Source organism: Ictidomys tridecemlineatus, chromosome 11 (assembly GCF_052094955.1).
Source record: "Ictidomys tridecemlineatus isolate mIctTri1 chromosome 11, mIctTri1.hap1, whole genome shotgun sequence".
NCBI classification, from domain to species: Eukaryota; Metazoa; Chordata; class Mammalia; order Rodentia; family Sciuridae; genus Ictidomys; species Ictidomys tridecemlineatus.
Window position 1 is genome coordinate 105,513,100 of NC_135487.1, and position 14,196 is coordinate 105,527,295.

General features: G+C 37.0%; 1 protein-coding gene across 18 annotated transcripts in view; it reads right to left on the bottom strand.

Annotated features, from left to right (window-relative positions):
- St7l (suppression of tumorigenicity 7 like) overlaps nt 1–14,196 on the bottom strand; it is a 255,364-nt gene that overhangs the window by 168,124 nt on the left and 73,044 nt on the right. The window contains exon 15 of one of the 18 annotated variants that reach the window (XM_040287378.2): nt 5,691–5,782. The exons of the other annotated variants lie outside the window; for them this stretch is intronic. Within the exon in view, the coding sequence (XP_040143312.2) occupies nt 5,691–5,782 (92 nt within the window). The remainder of the gene's footprint in view (nt 1–5,690; nt 5,783–14,196) is intronic. 18 annotated transcript variants of the gene reach the window in all.

Consider the following 14,196-nt stretch of genomic DNA (forward strand, 5'->3'; position numbering starts at 1 on the left):
TGAAGCAATGTAGTAAAATAAGAAAGAGATGCTTTCTTTTTACTCTGCTGTGTCAGCCCAAGCACAACCACGAAGATACACATGCAAAAAGCACACAGACATGGGCATACAGGAGGTGCACACATATTGATGCACACGTAGCTTCTCTCTGTATGGAAGTTGTAGTCATGTCCCTTCATCCAATCCCCACAAAAGCAATTAGATTTTCAACAAATCCTTCAAAAAGTGTATTAAGAACAGGGTACAGCTGTAACCAAGTTACAAAGCTGCATTATCAATATGCAGGCAACTGCATGGGAACTGGTACTCCTCCAGGAGGTAGCGGGGGAATGAGGCCGAATGGCTATGGAGAGAAGATATCAAGGGTGGAGAACTGCCAACTAAACAGAGTGGCTGAAGCAGTACAGCTTAAGGCTGATTCATGCTGGAGACAGTAAGATAGACATCCTCGTGCTCTGGTGGGGTAGTTTCCTGTGACTGCATGAGGTATGTAGAATTGCATGGCCTGCTGCTTATGACTGGTTTTAAACTCTTATTGGGTTAGAAAACAGAATGGTTTTGGATTTTAGGGATGATGTTCATAAGAGAGAGGAAGTGAAAGAGACCAAGCAGTGACTTCACTAGGGTAAATGTGTCACAGTTGCACTGAACACTTTCCCAGAAACTGATATTTCTTTGGGTGATTGACAGGTTTCAGGCAGTAGCCACTGGGATGTGAGTAATACACCAAATCCTAACTCGAAAGGTAGACGAGATAAAGGAGAGAAAGAATTTATAAGCTCATTCCCCTACTTCTCATTCATGGCCTAAATTATCCCTGAGCATCTTAGTAGAGTTTCCTCATTTACCTAGAATATTTTAGCTTCCCATGATTTGAACATACAAGATAAGCATTCTCCTGTTTGTCCCCTAACTCTGAAATATGCTGGCTTAAAATTTTCCTTTGTTCACTGCCATTATGCCCATGAATCTATGGACGGAGCAGTTGCACATGGGCATTCTCTCTCTTTGACCAAAGAAGCCAAAATCTGAAAACTTGATATCAAAACCCTGTTTCTGTTTCTGACCAAACAGGCTATACTGAGTGAAGAAAAAAAGAAAGATGGTTTCATCCATAGTTTCATTCTTTGATAATGTTCAAATTGGGGCTTTCCCCAAGAATGACAATATGGTTCCTAAAAAGCCTTATTGTTGACAAAATGCCTGAGTGTATATGTACATCCTTGCAACAATCCTGTGATGTAGGGGTTTAAAGGATGCCATTCACAGAAGGTCAGTGATTTGTCCAAGATCACACTAACAGTGAGTGGCCCAGCTAGAACTCAAACCTAGGTCTTTAAATTCTGGGTACTTGCCTTAAACCATGAAAATGTCTAGGACTGGGGGCACCAGGGTACTAGCACCTTCAGAACAGAAATTGCTACAAAATGTTCAAGCCCCATAGGACTCTTAGGATGGCTAGAAGAATACATCTGAGCCAAATTTACAAAGGAATAGCCTGTGCCTGTCTGAACATCATCAACATCCTCTTTTTGCCACTTTGCCACTATTTCCAACACTACCAGGTGCTCACTATACAAAGTATCCCACATTTAGCCATCTAAGGCTCCTCCTTTTTTGTAGTCCTTTTTCCTTTTTTTTTAGATTAACATTTTTTTGCTTTAATTTTATCTAGTTCTTTTCAAGTGCTGCTAAATGTCTAGACAGAGTACAAGCAGTCACGAGAAACCATGAGAGGAAACTATTAAGACTCTGGGCTTTTAAAGTATACACTAGAATTTCCTTTGAGACTTCATTCTTTTTAAAAATGCTGTCAACTCTTAAGTTTCTAAAGTGAAAACAGGTAATAAGGGTGCTACGAAACCGTCCTCTCCCAGCCCAGATGCCTAACCAGGGCTTAGTAAAGATCCTGGGACCTCTAGCTGAGACACAATTCATCTACACCAAGACAAGAGGCATCTGCCCTGCAGAGAAATCCCTGTGAGATGAGGCAGACAAAAAATTTTCACTTGATCAAAACTTTTTGTTGCTCTCCTCCCGCCTTCATTCAAAATTTGGACCTCTGTTTAGGTGCAAGACAGTGAAGAAAAGCAGCTCCAACAGAGGATATGTGTAAGGGGAACCCTTCCCTCTTAGATCCTGGAATGTATTCCATTAGAGACACAAAAAAACCTCAAATACCCTACCTATCCCACTGGTTCACCCCAACTGTGAAGGCAGAAGGGAAAGCTGCAGGAGCATCAATCACAGATCTGAGAAGCTATAGCTCCCTGACCTGAGACTCTGTTTGAGCTAGAGAACACCTCAGGAAAATAGTCTACCTATGTAGTTAGGACTTCTCCCTTAGCAAACCTTACTTTTTGGTCCATCGATCTTGGCTCTCATTGCTCTCCCTGCTTCCCACCCCCACTGAACTCCGCATGTGGGCTCAGAAGTCATCATCTAAAGAATTCCATTGCTCACCTCCTGCATAGCAGCACAGCCCCATGAGGCCACACACCAGATGGAGGGGATAAAAGTAGGAGGTCATGGCTTCTAGCAAGAGGCTTTTTCTTAAACTAACCCTGACTCCTAGAAAAGAGGCAGAGCAGGAGAGTGTCGGGTGAGCTGCTGACGACAGCAACTTCATAGGTCTTATGTTAAAAAGAAGAACACTAACTTGGCTTTCAGTGGAAATATCCCTGCTCCACCTCCAAGCTACTTCTGCTCTCACATCTGCTTCTTGAAGGTGTCTGAGTAGAATGCAGAGATTGTCAAACCAAGGGGTTAAAATCCTTTCCAAATGCAGGGACCTATTTAACAGGCTGCCACACACGTGCTGTGGTAAAAGCCAAGGCCAGAACACATGCCTTGTTTCTCTAGGAATGTAACTGTAAGTAAAAGGAAAGGGTATGGAAGGTGGACTGGAACTCTGAGGAAACTGAAAATGTTGTCAATAGGTCTTCAAAAGGTTTGTGTGGAATAAACAAAGACAAGAGAATAGAGGAAGATCATCATTCCTAGAATGACTGTACTTGTTGGGTGACAATGTACAGAAATAGCAATTATAAAGAATCAAAGTGGTTTAACAGACTAGGAAATGAGTCTTAGAATAAAGGAATCAGGTGAATGAGATTAACCAGAAACGGCTTTCTATAGGAGGTGACTTTAGATTTGGAATTTTATAAGATAAGGCATGAAATATTTGAGGACAGTCAGGGAAAGGCATTCTAAAGAAAGAACTGGGGCAAGGCACGGTGGCACATGCTTGTAATCCCAGCAGCTCAGGAGGCTGAGGTAGGAAGATCATGAGTTTGAAGCCAGCCTCAGGAATTTAGCAAGGCCTTAAGCAACTCAGCAAGACCCTGTCTTTAAATAAAATATAGAAAGGGCTGGGGATGTGGCTCAGTGGTTAAGCATCCCTGGGTTCAATCCCTGGTGTTAAAAAAAAAAAAAAGAAGGAGGATCTGGTGTACGCTAAAACTTAGAAGCAAGAATGTGCTTGTTATAAGGAATTTCAAGCAAGTACACATTATATACATTGGGAGAATAAAAGAAGACTAGAATAATGAAATCAGGGCTTAGATAATGTAGGATGACTATGTACTTAGACTGTCAAATGGTTCAGAGTCCCCTACAAGCCACAAAACCTCTTGATGTATGTCAGTAAATACGAAGATACTTATGGGAAAACACAAGGATGAGCTCGTTTGATACAGACATGGGGACTAAAAAAGACGTGCATTATAAAGATCAACAAAATTTTATGTATCATTAACTATAGATCCTAATCATTTGAAATTCTAGGCTAAGAAGGAGATATTAAATATCCTATCCAGACTGTGATGCATTAATGTAGACTTAATAGGCTCAGCACCTGCTATCCGTCAAGCCAAACTTTTTTATATATATTTATTTTCTAGTTATAGGTGGACACAATATCTTTTATTTTTTAAATTTTTTACGTGGTGCTGAGGATCGAACCCAGTGCCCAATGCATGCCAGACGAGTGCTCTACCTCTGAGCCACAACCCCAGTCTCAAGCCAAACTTTTAATAAATTAAATTTGAAAAAGGAATTATTTCAAATAGAAAATACATTTTTTCCTCACTTCCAACTTAAAACTTGACAAATCCCCTATATTCCATTTGGTATACTGGATTTTCGTGGCTAGCAGATATCTGAGGTCATAGTGAAAACAGGGGAGCTGGAAAAGAGCTTTAGACGTTCCAAAACTAATTCAGTATCAAATAAGGAGATAGTTTTCGTATATTATAGGGCACTGGAGCAGCAGAGATGGGAGATAAATTCTAATTTCATGATCTCCAATTAGATCTCTAGTTTCTTAAATTTTGTGAAGGTAAAACCAGTTCTTTACCAGGCTCTGTCATACTTTTTAGTTGAAAATCTCTAACTTGTTAGGATAAGAAGTACAAGGGCAACCTTGAACTTCCATAGCAGTTCCCTGGTGCCACTTTCAGAAATGGAATACATTTTAGATTGTGAGTCTGACCTAGCATGGCACACAGTATACATACTTTTGTGCACACTGAATAACCCAAAAGGTGAGCAGTATCCTAGGTTTCTGCTTTACTTAAGTGGCACCTTTTGGTGCTGAAAGGAAGGCAGCCACTTAACAGTTATAGCATTTGTTAGTATCCTCTTAGTTTTTTCCCCTCCCCTAGGCAGTTTATAAAAGGTGATTTCTGAAACCCTTCACAAAAGAAAAGCTCAAGGGTTTACATTCAACTGTGACACCACTATGAATTCATTAAGAAGCATGTTTCAGGTTGCACTATAATTTCCCTATGTAACATAAACCCATGGAATCTGACATAAGCTGATTGCTCATGCTGGTTATTTTATTTACATTTCTGAATGGAAGGGATTTCAATACTCATAAAATATCTAACTGAGTTATTATTTTTCATCTGTTCTCCCAGAGCAGCTATTATAAAATAGGTCTAGAGACAGAAATCTCAACGTGTATGACTGGTTAAGCAACCAGAGAAAAGTTATTGCTCAAAAAGCAATTTAAAAAATTCAATATGGAATTTGAGGCCAAACCAGAGGTATGGTTACTCTCAATGCCATCTGAAAAAAAAAATTAAAAAGGTTAAATAACTGAGTTCCTTATCTTCATTCAAGTCCTATGGGAATAGGTAGTGGCTTCACAGTAACTCAAGAGGCTGAAGTTCATTTAAGTCTTTCTGGAAACCTCATTAACAGACACAGTTACTAGTATAAACAGGAACACAGGTAAATGGATAAGAGTGGAATCCTTACCACTCAGAAATATGAATATTCCTCTAACATATAAAAATTAAACTTCTGAATTGGAAGATGCCATCATGTATCTAACTTACTGAGGATGCTAATCCTACCCAAAGAATAATAAATTTCTGCTTTGTTCCAGTAGGTCTGGCAAATTCAGATAGATTGTTAGAAAAGTAAAGGGCACCAAGAAATTCCAAAGTTTGATACTCAATCTTCTGCCTCCAAGTCATTATTCAAATTATCTCTTTCTTATTCTACAGCATTGAGTTCAATCAGTATATTCTTCAACCCTCTAGTACAACCTTGGGCCTACTACTCTTCTACTCCATTTACTTTCATCATTTTTCCATATTGATCAATTACATGTTTAATTGTCTAAACTCCTCAAGAAAAGGTTCTATGTCTATTTTAAGATATGTATTCCAAAGTCATACCTAACAATCCCGTTACTTGACTGAGATAGCACAATTAAGATAGGATATATTTTTTCAGTTTCCTGGAGAAGAAATAATCTTGGTGGTTCTCTCTGCAAAAAGACAGAATTATCAATGATGCAGAATTGATTGGTAAAATTTAGCTTGGAATCATAGGCAAAGGAACCTTACTAAGTGCCTTACTCTGATATCCTTTTAATTTTTAAATTAACATGATATGTGCCTATTTTCAGAATTAGTGACTGCAGGATGAAGCTTTGACATTAACAAATGTGCTCTGGGAAATTGTGGGTGGCTGTCTTAATTCTCTCTCACATGTACATAGAGCCGATTAATTCTGGCTCTAACTATTTCATTCTGCTTCACAATGACATCATACTATTTCATTTTTCAAAATGAGGACTCCTTTAGTCCTTATTAATCTGTCATTACTAGGAATGAGAATATATTAAAGAGGAAAATATATGAGCATAGAGGCTTCTGTCTTATGGCAGTTACCATGTGAATCTGAGGTCAGATATTTCTTACTTAAATAGTTGAGGAGCTCTTCATTGTTCAATAAATTCTAAACTTTATATATAAACACAACAATGAATATTGCTGTTTACAAAAACATGGATATTGGCAGCTAGGTATATTTTTTTCTTAAAAAAGAAAAAAATAAAGATACTTTTTTTTATATTTTCATGTTTGACTTAAAGAAACCTTAAGCAAAAATATCCTTCTGCAAAGAAGTACCTTTTATCTAGACTGATTTTTGGGGTTACTTTATGAAAGATACTTGAAATAACTTGTCAGCAACTTCACATCAAATGAATTAATATGAAAGGATGAACTAATCAATTGTGGCTTCTATCTTATATCAACAGATTTTCATGCCTTTTTTAAGCCCCTACCACTAAACAAGGAGCTTACTTGTGAATAAAGAGTATATTTTATACCTCAAAAAAGTAGAACAACAAAGATTTGTTCATTGAATTAAACAGTGAACAAATAGATCCATTAGTGGTAACATCCTAATGCAATGAATTAAAGACTAAGAAACATAGTATGTTATAGAACAATCATTAGCATATTTTAGCATGTTATGGAATAATAGTTACAATATTTTAAAATGCTGAGGCTCTTACAAAACCTAAACTTTGATAATAAATTATGATACACCTTTTGGAATTCTTCCATGTAATAAGCTAATACTTAAAGGAGACTCTCTTCAGGGTATTCAGGACTCTGAACTGTATGTTCTAATCATTTTTGTTTTGTTATAAATATTTATTTTTTTAGTTGTAGGTGGACACAATATCTTTATTTCATTTTTATGTGGTTTGAATCCAGTGCCCCATGCATGCTAGGCCAGCCCTCTACCATTGAGCCACAATCCCAGCCCCTTGTTTTGTTTTTTAAAGGTGGTATTACAATACCTAAAACAGACCAAGACCAAATTAATAAGAAAAGTCTTCATAGCCAGGGCTTAGCTGAATTAGAATCCCTGAGCTCCCAGTAAGGGCTAAACCTCCAAAGGGATCAGAGTCAAGTAAATAAAAAATCCAGCTGATTTTTATCAGACGGCAAAGTTTCAACTTTGAGTACCCCAGCAACCAAGGATGAATTATGTATAAGATTAGTTAAGTGCCTTCATCCACACCCCAGCTAGAGAACATTTTTCTATCTCATTGTGACTGAGGGAAAAACAGCAATGTATTTGCCTGCCAAGAACAGCTGTGGCTGTGCTCTAGATAGAAGTCTAACAAAACTAAGGGATTAAAATTTAACTGTAAAGCTGCTACTACCTGGGAATAAAAGCTTGAACTTCGGCTTCAGGAAAAAAAAGGCAGGGGGACTCAAGCATATTGAAAATATGAGAACAAGAGCTGGTATGTTTCTAACAAAGAGTGTGAGAATATGCTCCCTTCTTAAATTCTCCTCCAAACTATTTCTCTCTGTATGCTACAGGCAAGAGTGCTCAAAGAAAAGAGATCTGGTCCTTTTCTACACTTTGAATAACATATACATGTTTTATTTCCAGAATGACTGAAATTATAGAATGAGACAGGAAGGTGATTACTTACTTTGAATTCTCTGAATATCTCCTCTCTTAATTTTGTTGAGCATCACCTAAAACTCAAATAATTTCTTTTCTTAAAGCTGGCTAATGTAAAAATAGACTTAAAGCCAGGTGTTGTGGTTGCATGCCTGTAATCCCAATGGCTTTGGAGGCTGAGGCAGGAGGATACTAAGTTCGAGGTCAGCCTCAGCAACTCAGTAAGACCCTGTCTCTAAATAAAAAATCCAAAGGATAGAGAATTAGCTCAGTGGCGGAGCATCCCTGAGTTCAATCCTCAGTATTAATAGAAAGAAAGAATAAATAAATAAAAGATGGACCTAAAATAATTTTAATGAGATAATTTTGGCCCCCCTTAACTCCAGTTAGAATACTAGTAAAATCAAGTCTCTCTTTGTAAAAACAAGAGAACTCATCAGCCTTAAGGAACACACGTAAGTTTCCTGCCCACTGATATAATTACTAGAAGTGTAACTACTGCCTAAAATTCTGTTAGAAAAAAAAAACATCTCAAATTCTGATATTTTAAACTAAAAGTTTATTCTTTTCATCTAATCAAGTCAAAATAACACCTGGTGTTTTGCCAGGGGAATGTTAGAGTTCGTAAACAAGTCTGGATGGTGCCTGGCAAAATGCCAGAGGGAGTGGTTTGAAAAGTAACAAAAGTGAGCCATTAGTGTGGAGATTCCTTATTGGTTGACTGATGTATCTAGTTTATGCTAATTAAGATAAGCTGTGCAAAATGTATAAATAGCTCTGTTGTCCTACACTAAAGGGCTCCCTCTCCTGCTGTATCAACGTACACAAGTTATTCGTCACCCCCCCCCCCATTTTGCTGCAGCCGGACTGCGGCAATCTAACTCTCCCCACAAAAACTTCACAAACTTTTAATTTGATTTTGAAAGAAGACAATGTTGAAACATAAGATACATTAAAATGCCCCCCCCCCGAATATTTCAAAGCATTGGTCAAATTCCCACTGAATCATCACAAACCAGAGTCTACTGTTTCTTCATTATTACTGTATATTTTAAGCAGTCAAAGAGGCTGGCATCCTTTATACAGTTATGTATGTGATGTAAATGACCAAATAGCATTCTTTTTATTATTATTAATTTTTTGGGGGGTGTACTAGGGATTGAACTCAGTGGCACTCGACCACTGAGCCACATCCCCAGCCCTATTTTGTATTTTATTTAGAGACAGGGTCTCACTGAGTTGCTTAACACTTTGCTTTTGCTGAGGCTGGATTTGAACTTGCTATCCTCCTGCCTCTGCCTCCCGAACACTGGGATTAAAGGCATGTACCACCATGCCTGGTCCCAAATAGCATTCTTTTTTAAGGGGTTAATTAGCAAGAGAAGGAATGAAATTAGAGTGGACCAATGCTTTTCTGAAAGACAGAAAAGCAAATGTGCACTCTTTTATTTTAAAGCATCAGAGTTCATCAAATAGACTTATATACGTGAAGAGATCCCATGTGCAGCTTATTTGTCTACTGATATCTTTGCCTTGGTGGTAAGCATTTCTCCAATTTAAAGACCTTTTCTATTTTTCTGGTAACCCACATCACCTTTTTTCATTTAAAACTCTCTTCTAATTTAACTCTTCAGGAATACTTCTCTAGCAAAACCACTTGACTATCACTACTCCATCATTATATACCTGGTTTTAAATTTACTCTTTTTTTAGGGGGCGGTGCACTGGGGATTGAAACCACGGCCTTGCTCATGCTAGGGAAATTTATTTTGTACTTGTTTTTGTATTAATTGTGAAGTGATCTATTATTGAAACCATGAGATTTTAGGCACATTATCTAACTTCGATGCCTCAAATTTGGCATCTAAATCATTAGATTATAATTTGTCCTATAATAAGAAAAAATGATAAGTATAAACTCTTTTAAATGGAAAAGAACTAAATGAAATCTAAGTTACTTTTAGCTTAGAGTTTAATACATTAAATAGTTTTATTAATTTTGTTCTTTCGAGCATTAGAAACTTGGTTGATCAGGGAAGGTTGCAAAACTTCACTCAAGGAAAAAGATATAAACTATTCCTCAAGATTATGATTTTCTTTTGTGTCCCATTATTCTCTCCATTTAGAGAACTATGTTGGATCTACAAAAGACAAAGATGGTTTCTAAAACAAACATCAATAGGTTTCCTAAAGTGAATTCTAATATCAATAGTTTAATGGTTTTGGAATGAGCAGTTTATGTTACCTATCTAAACACAGCTCTACTAAAAACTGCTAAGCAATCCAAATGCCCCAAGTGCTAATGATTAAGGAATAAATATATCAGTTAGTGATAGCTGTCCTAAACTTTGGCACTGAGACTTTAGTTTTGAGGGGAAAAATGATCAAATACACTGCCAAATTCAGGGAGAGCGTTTGTAAACTTCACAGGCATACGGTAACAGGAAAAAAGGGTGCTGTTTGCAAACTTCAAATTCAATTCTGAGGAGAGGATATAGACACGCATTAAAAATAAAAAGTACATTGTCCTAGCCGGGCACCATAGCACATGCCTGTAATCCCAGGGGCTTGAGAGGCTGAGGCAGGAGAATCATAGGTTCAAATCCAGCCTCAGCAAAAGAGGAACGCTAAGCAACTCAGTGAGACCCTGTCTCTAAATAAAATACAAAATAGGGCTGGGGATGTGGCTCAGTGGTCGAGTGCCCCTGAGTTCAATCCCTGGAACAACCCGCCTCTTGCCCCAAAAAGTACATTATCCTGCTGGGCACGAGGGTGGACACCCGTAATTCCAGCTACTCAGGAGGATGAGGCAAGAGGATGAAAGTTCAAGGCCATTCCGAGCAACTGAGGGAGATCCTGTCTCAGAGTAAAAAAAGGGCTTGGGATATAGCTCAGCGTTAGAGCACTTGCCTAGCATGTGTGAGGCATGCTAGTATGTGGCTGGAGAATGAGTGTAGTGAAGACTACATTGATCTAACTTTTATTATTATTTTTCTTTTTTGAAAAGATGAGTTCAGTACTTAAAAAATTTGAATAAAGGATATTAGTAATTTCACAAATTTCTGTCTCAGTCTTTTTGAGGGAAAATAAAAAGGATAAAGCATGACAAATAACTCTACAAAATAAAAAAATATCTTTTCTCTTGCTACAAATAGTCCAGCTGATACAGAAAATAAAAATTGGATATACCAGACTGCCCAAATAAAGATTTTAGAGGCATTAACAATGGAACAAAATTGTAAATGTTAAAGATTTTCAACCTTACACAATAGGTTCATTTTATGATCTATAGAGTCTTTGGGAAAATCTCAGATATATTATTGTGGAAATAGCTTAGTTACAGAACAGTATTTTATAATTGAAAATGTTTAAAAACTCTATCAGTCCTTATGAACTATAAAAAAGTCTCAAAGCTTTGAAAAATAATTCATTTTCAAACAAGATGAAAAAAACTGTCAGTTTCATTTCTGAACATTAATTTCTTATACATGTATATTAAGAAAAGAGATACAGGGGCTGGAGTTGTGGCTCAGTGATAGAGCGCTCACCTAGCATATACGAGGCACTGGGTTTGATCCCCAGCACCATATAGAAATCAATCAGTAAATAAAGGTGTTGTATCCAACTACAACTAAAAAAAAAAAATTTTTAAAAAGAGATAGTCAACTATCACACATTTTTTAGCATTAATGAAGTCAGATGGAGAATATAAAAAAAGATCTTTCACTTAAAAACAGCTTTCAAGTTACTGCTTATGGCAATGAAAAACTGAGAACCTTTAGAAATAATCATATTTTTTCTACTGGTACATATCAATCAATATTTAGTTTAAATTCTCTATCAATTCCCCTAGTTCTTAAGGTGATCTTTGCCCTGGAAAAAAATGAGAATAGTAGACAAAATTTCCCCAAAGTTTTGTTCACTATTCAGTTAAAAAACAAAACAAAACAAAACAAATACTTGGCACTTATAACTGCTTATTATTTTGAAAAATGTAATTTTGGGAAGAAAAATTTTAATTATTTTTAGGAAGAGTCTATAAGAAACCCCAGTGAGATACTCTGTAGAGAGGTCCTTTGTTAGTGTAACATCTGACCTTCTATATCTTTGGAAATCATACAACTTGGCTAATGTAGTCCTTACAGAATTAATCAAGCAGATTGTAAGGCCCTAGTTACAGTGGAGCCAGCCAATTATGAGTTGCTCAGAAATTCATCACTGGCATGTCCAACCACATTTTCCCACATAAAGATTAGTAGAAATATGTTGGAAACAAGGCCCATTCCCACCCCAGCACAGCTACAGCATGTGCTCAGTGAAATTCAACAAAAGTTTTGCTTTAGTAAAACAATTTGAGAATCTTTTTGATTCCTGTCTTTAACCTAATAACTTCTGCCAACATTGCAAAGACTGCCCTATTTACTTAAAATCCAACTAGGAACTTTTATATTCAAAAACAATTCTCAATTCAGTGCCTGAATTCATAAGTAAGTTGGTGAAATCCCCAAATACAATCTTTTTGTCTTTTTACTTTTGTGATAACACCCTCCTGAGCCTTATACTAAAGAGAAAGCTTTTTCTGCAAGAAGGAAATGAAAGGGGCCAGAGTAGATGAAGATTGGTTCTCTAAGGAGAGGGCAGTGCTGCTCTTAAATAAAGAAGCTCCTTTCAGATAAGCAGAATCAGATTCCAGTTCAGTTGGTTTGCTGGCTACCCTTACTTTGAACTCTCATATTTAACCCAGCAGGCTTCAAAGCAGGTGAGAAAATGACCTACCACTTAAAAGCAATTTTTCCTTTTTCAGGAATTCTGGCCTTGGAGAGTATCAGCTCTGATATCAGCACATTCCACATCACTAGGGATTTATGCAACTTTTTTCATTGCTGTATGTCTAATGTCAGACCAGGTTTTCATCTCAACCAGGAGGAAAAAAAAAAGCCGGGGTGGGGGCGCAGGCCTAACTTGTTAAAAATATTAAGTCTTATTCCACAGAGCATTATACCATGCAAAACTAGAGGCATTAAAACTACTACCATTCTAGTTCATTCTCTTCTGTTTATCAAAATCTGATGTGCCATGAGAATTATTAAAAACTATTAATCCCCAGTGCCAGGCATCATAAAAATTTGTAACAAATCCATTTTAAGAAATTAAATTTGAATTTACTCTAGCATGTGAATTAATATAAAAAGTGTTATATGAGGAAAAGACAATGGTAACAATAAACAAATTTAGTTTTTTTTTTTTTTTTTAAATTTTGAGACAGGGTTTCATTAAATTACTTAGGCCCTCTCTAAGTCGCTAACACTGGCTTTGAACTTGTGATCCTCCTATTTCAGCCTCCTGAGTCACTGGGATTACAGGCACACACAACCATGCTCAGCTTAGGATATTTTCTTGAATGGCTTCACCTTACCAAGTAAAAATATAAATACATTTCAAACATATTTCATAATCTGGATGTGGTGGTACAGCTATATAATCCCAACTATCAGGAGGCTGAGAGGGGAGGATGACAAGTTTGAGACCAGACTGGCCAGCTCAGACCTTGTCTTAAAATTAAAAAAAAAAAAAAAAAATTGGGAATATAGCCTAGTAGTAGCAACCCCTGGGTTCAATCCCTAGCATTGGAAAATAAAACAAATATGTACTTCATCCTTTCCCGACTTAACTGAAAATCCTAATAGAGGCAGCTTGCAATATGCCAACAGGCTTTATTCTATAAGGCAGTTTTCCAGTGCCAGAAACTTGAAACAGTTCTCTCTTTGTGGTTCACATACACATAATATGCTAAGGGTATAATGCTAATAATATTGTTTAAATGACACTCAAGTTACCATTTATGCTTCAGTTTCCATGGAAAATGCATTTTGATTAGGATACAACTCCTCCAAACAAGGAGAAGGCTCTTTTGTGACAATGATGAAGGGAATAACAGCTAACACCTACTTTTTATTGTGGGCAGACACGGTTCTAAATACTTGATATATTTTAAGCTCATTTAACCTTCACCAAAATCTATAAGTTAGCACTATTCTCATTTTACAATTACAGATAGAAAAGGTTGGGGCTAAGGTTGGGGCTCAGCAATAGAGTGCTTGCCTAGCATGTGTGGGACCCTGGGTTTGATCCTCAGCACCACATAAAAATAAATAAACAAAATAAAGGTATTTGTCCATCTACAACTAAATTTTTTTTTTTTTAGAAAGGGTAGAAAAGGTTAAGAAACTCACCTGTGGCTGCATAGCCAATAAACGTAAGGGCTAGAATCTAAAGTAAAGTAGTATGGTCCTCAGAGTCTCTGCTCATAACCACTCTGCAATACTTCTCCATCTGGATGATATGGCACTAGCAAGTGTTCTGCATCCCTCATATTGGTGAAGGAGAACAGAACAAGGTTTCTTAAGCTTAAAATGCATATAGAATAACCTGGTGATGTTGTTAAAATGTAGATTCTGATTCAGG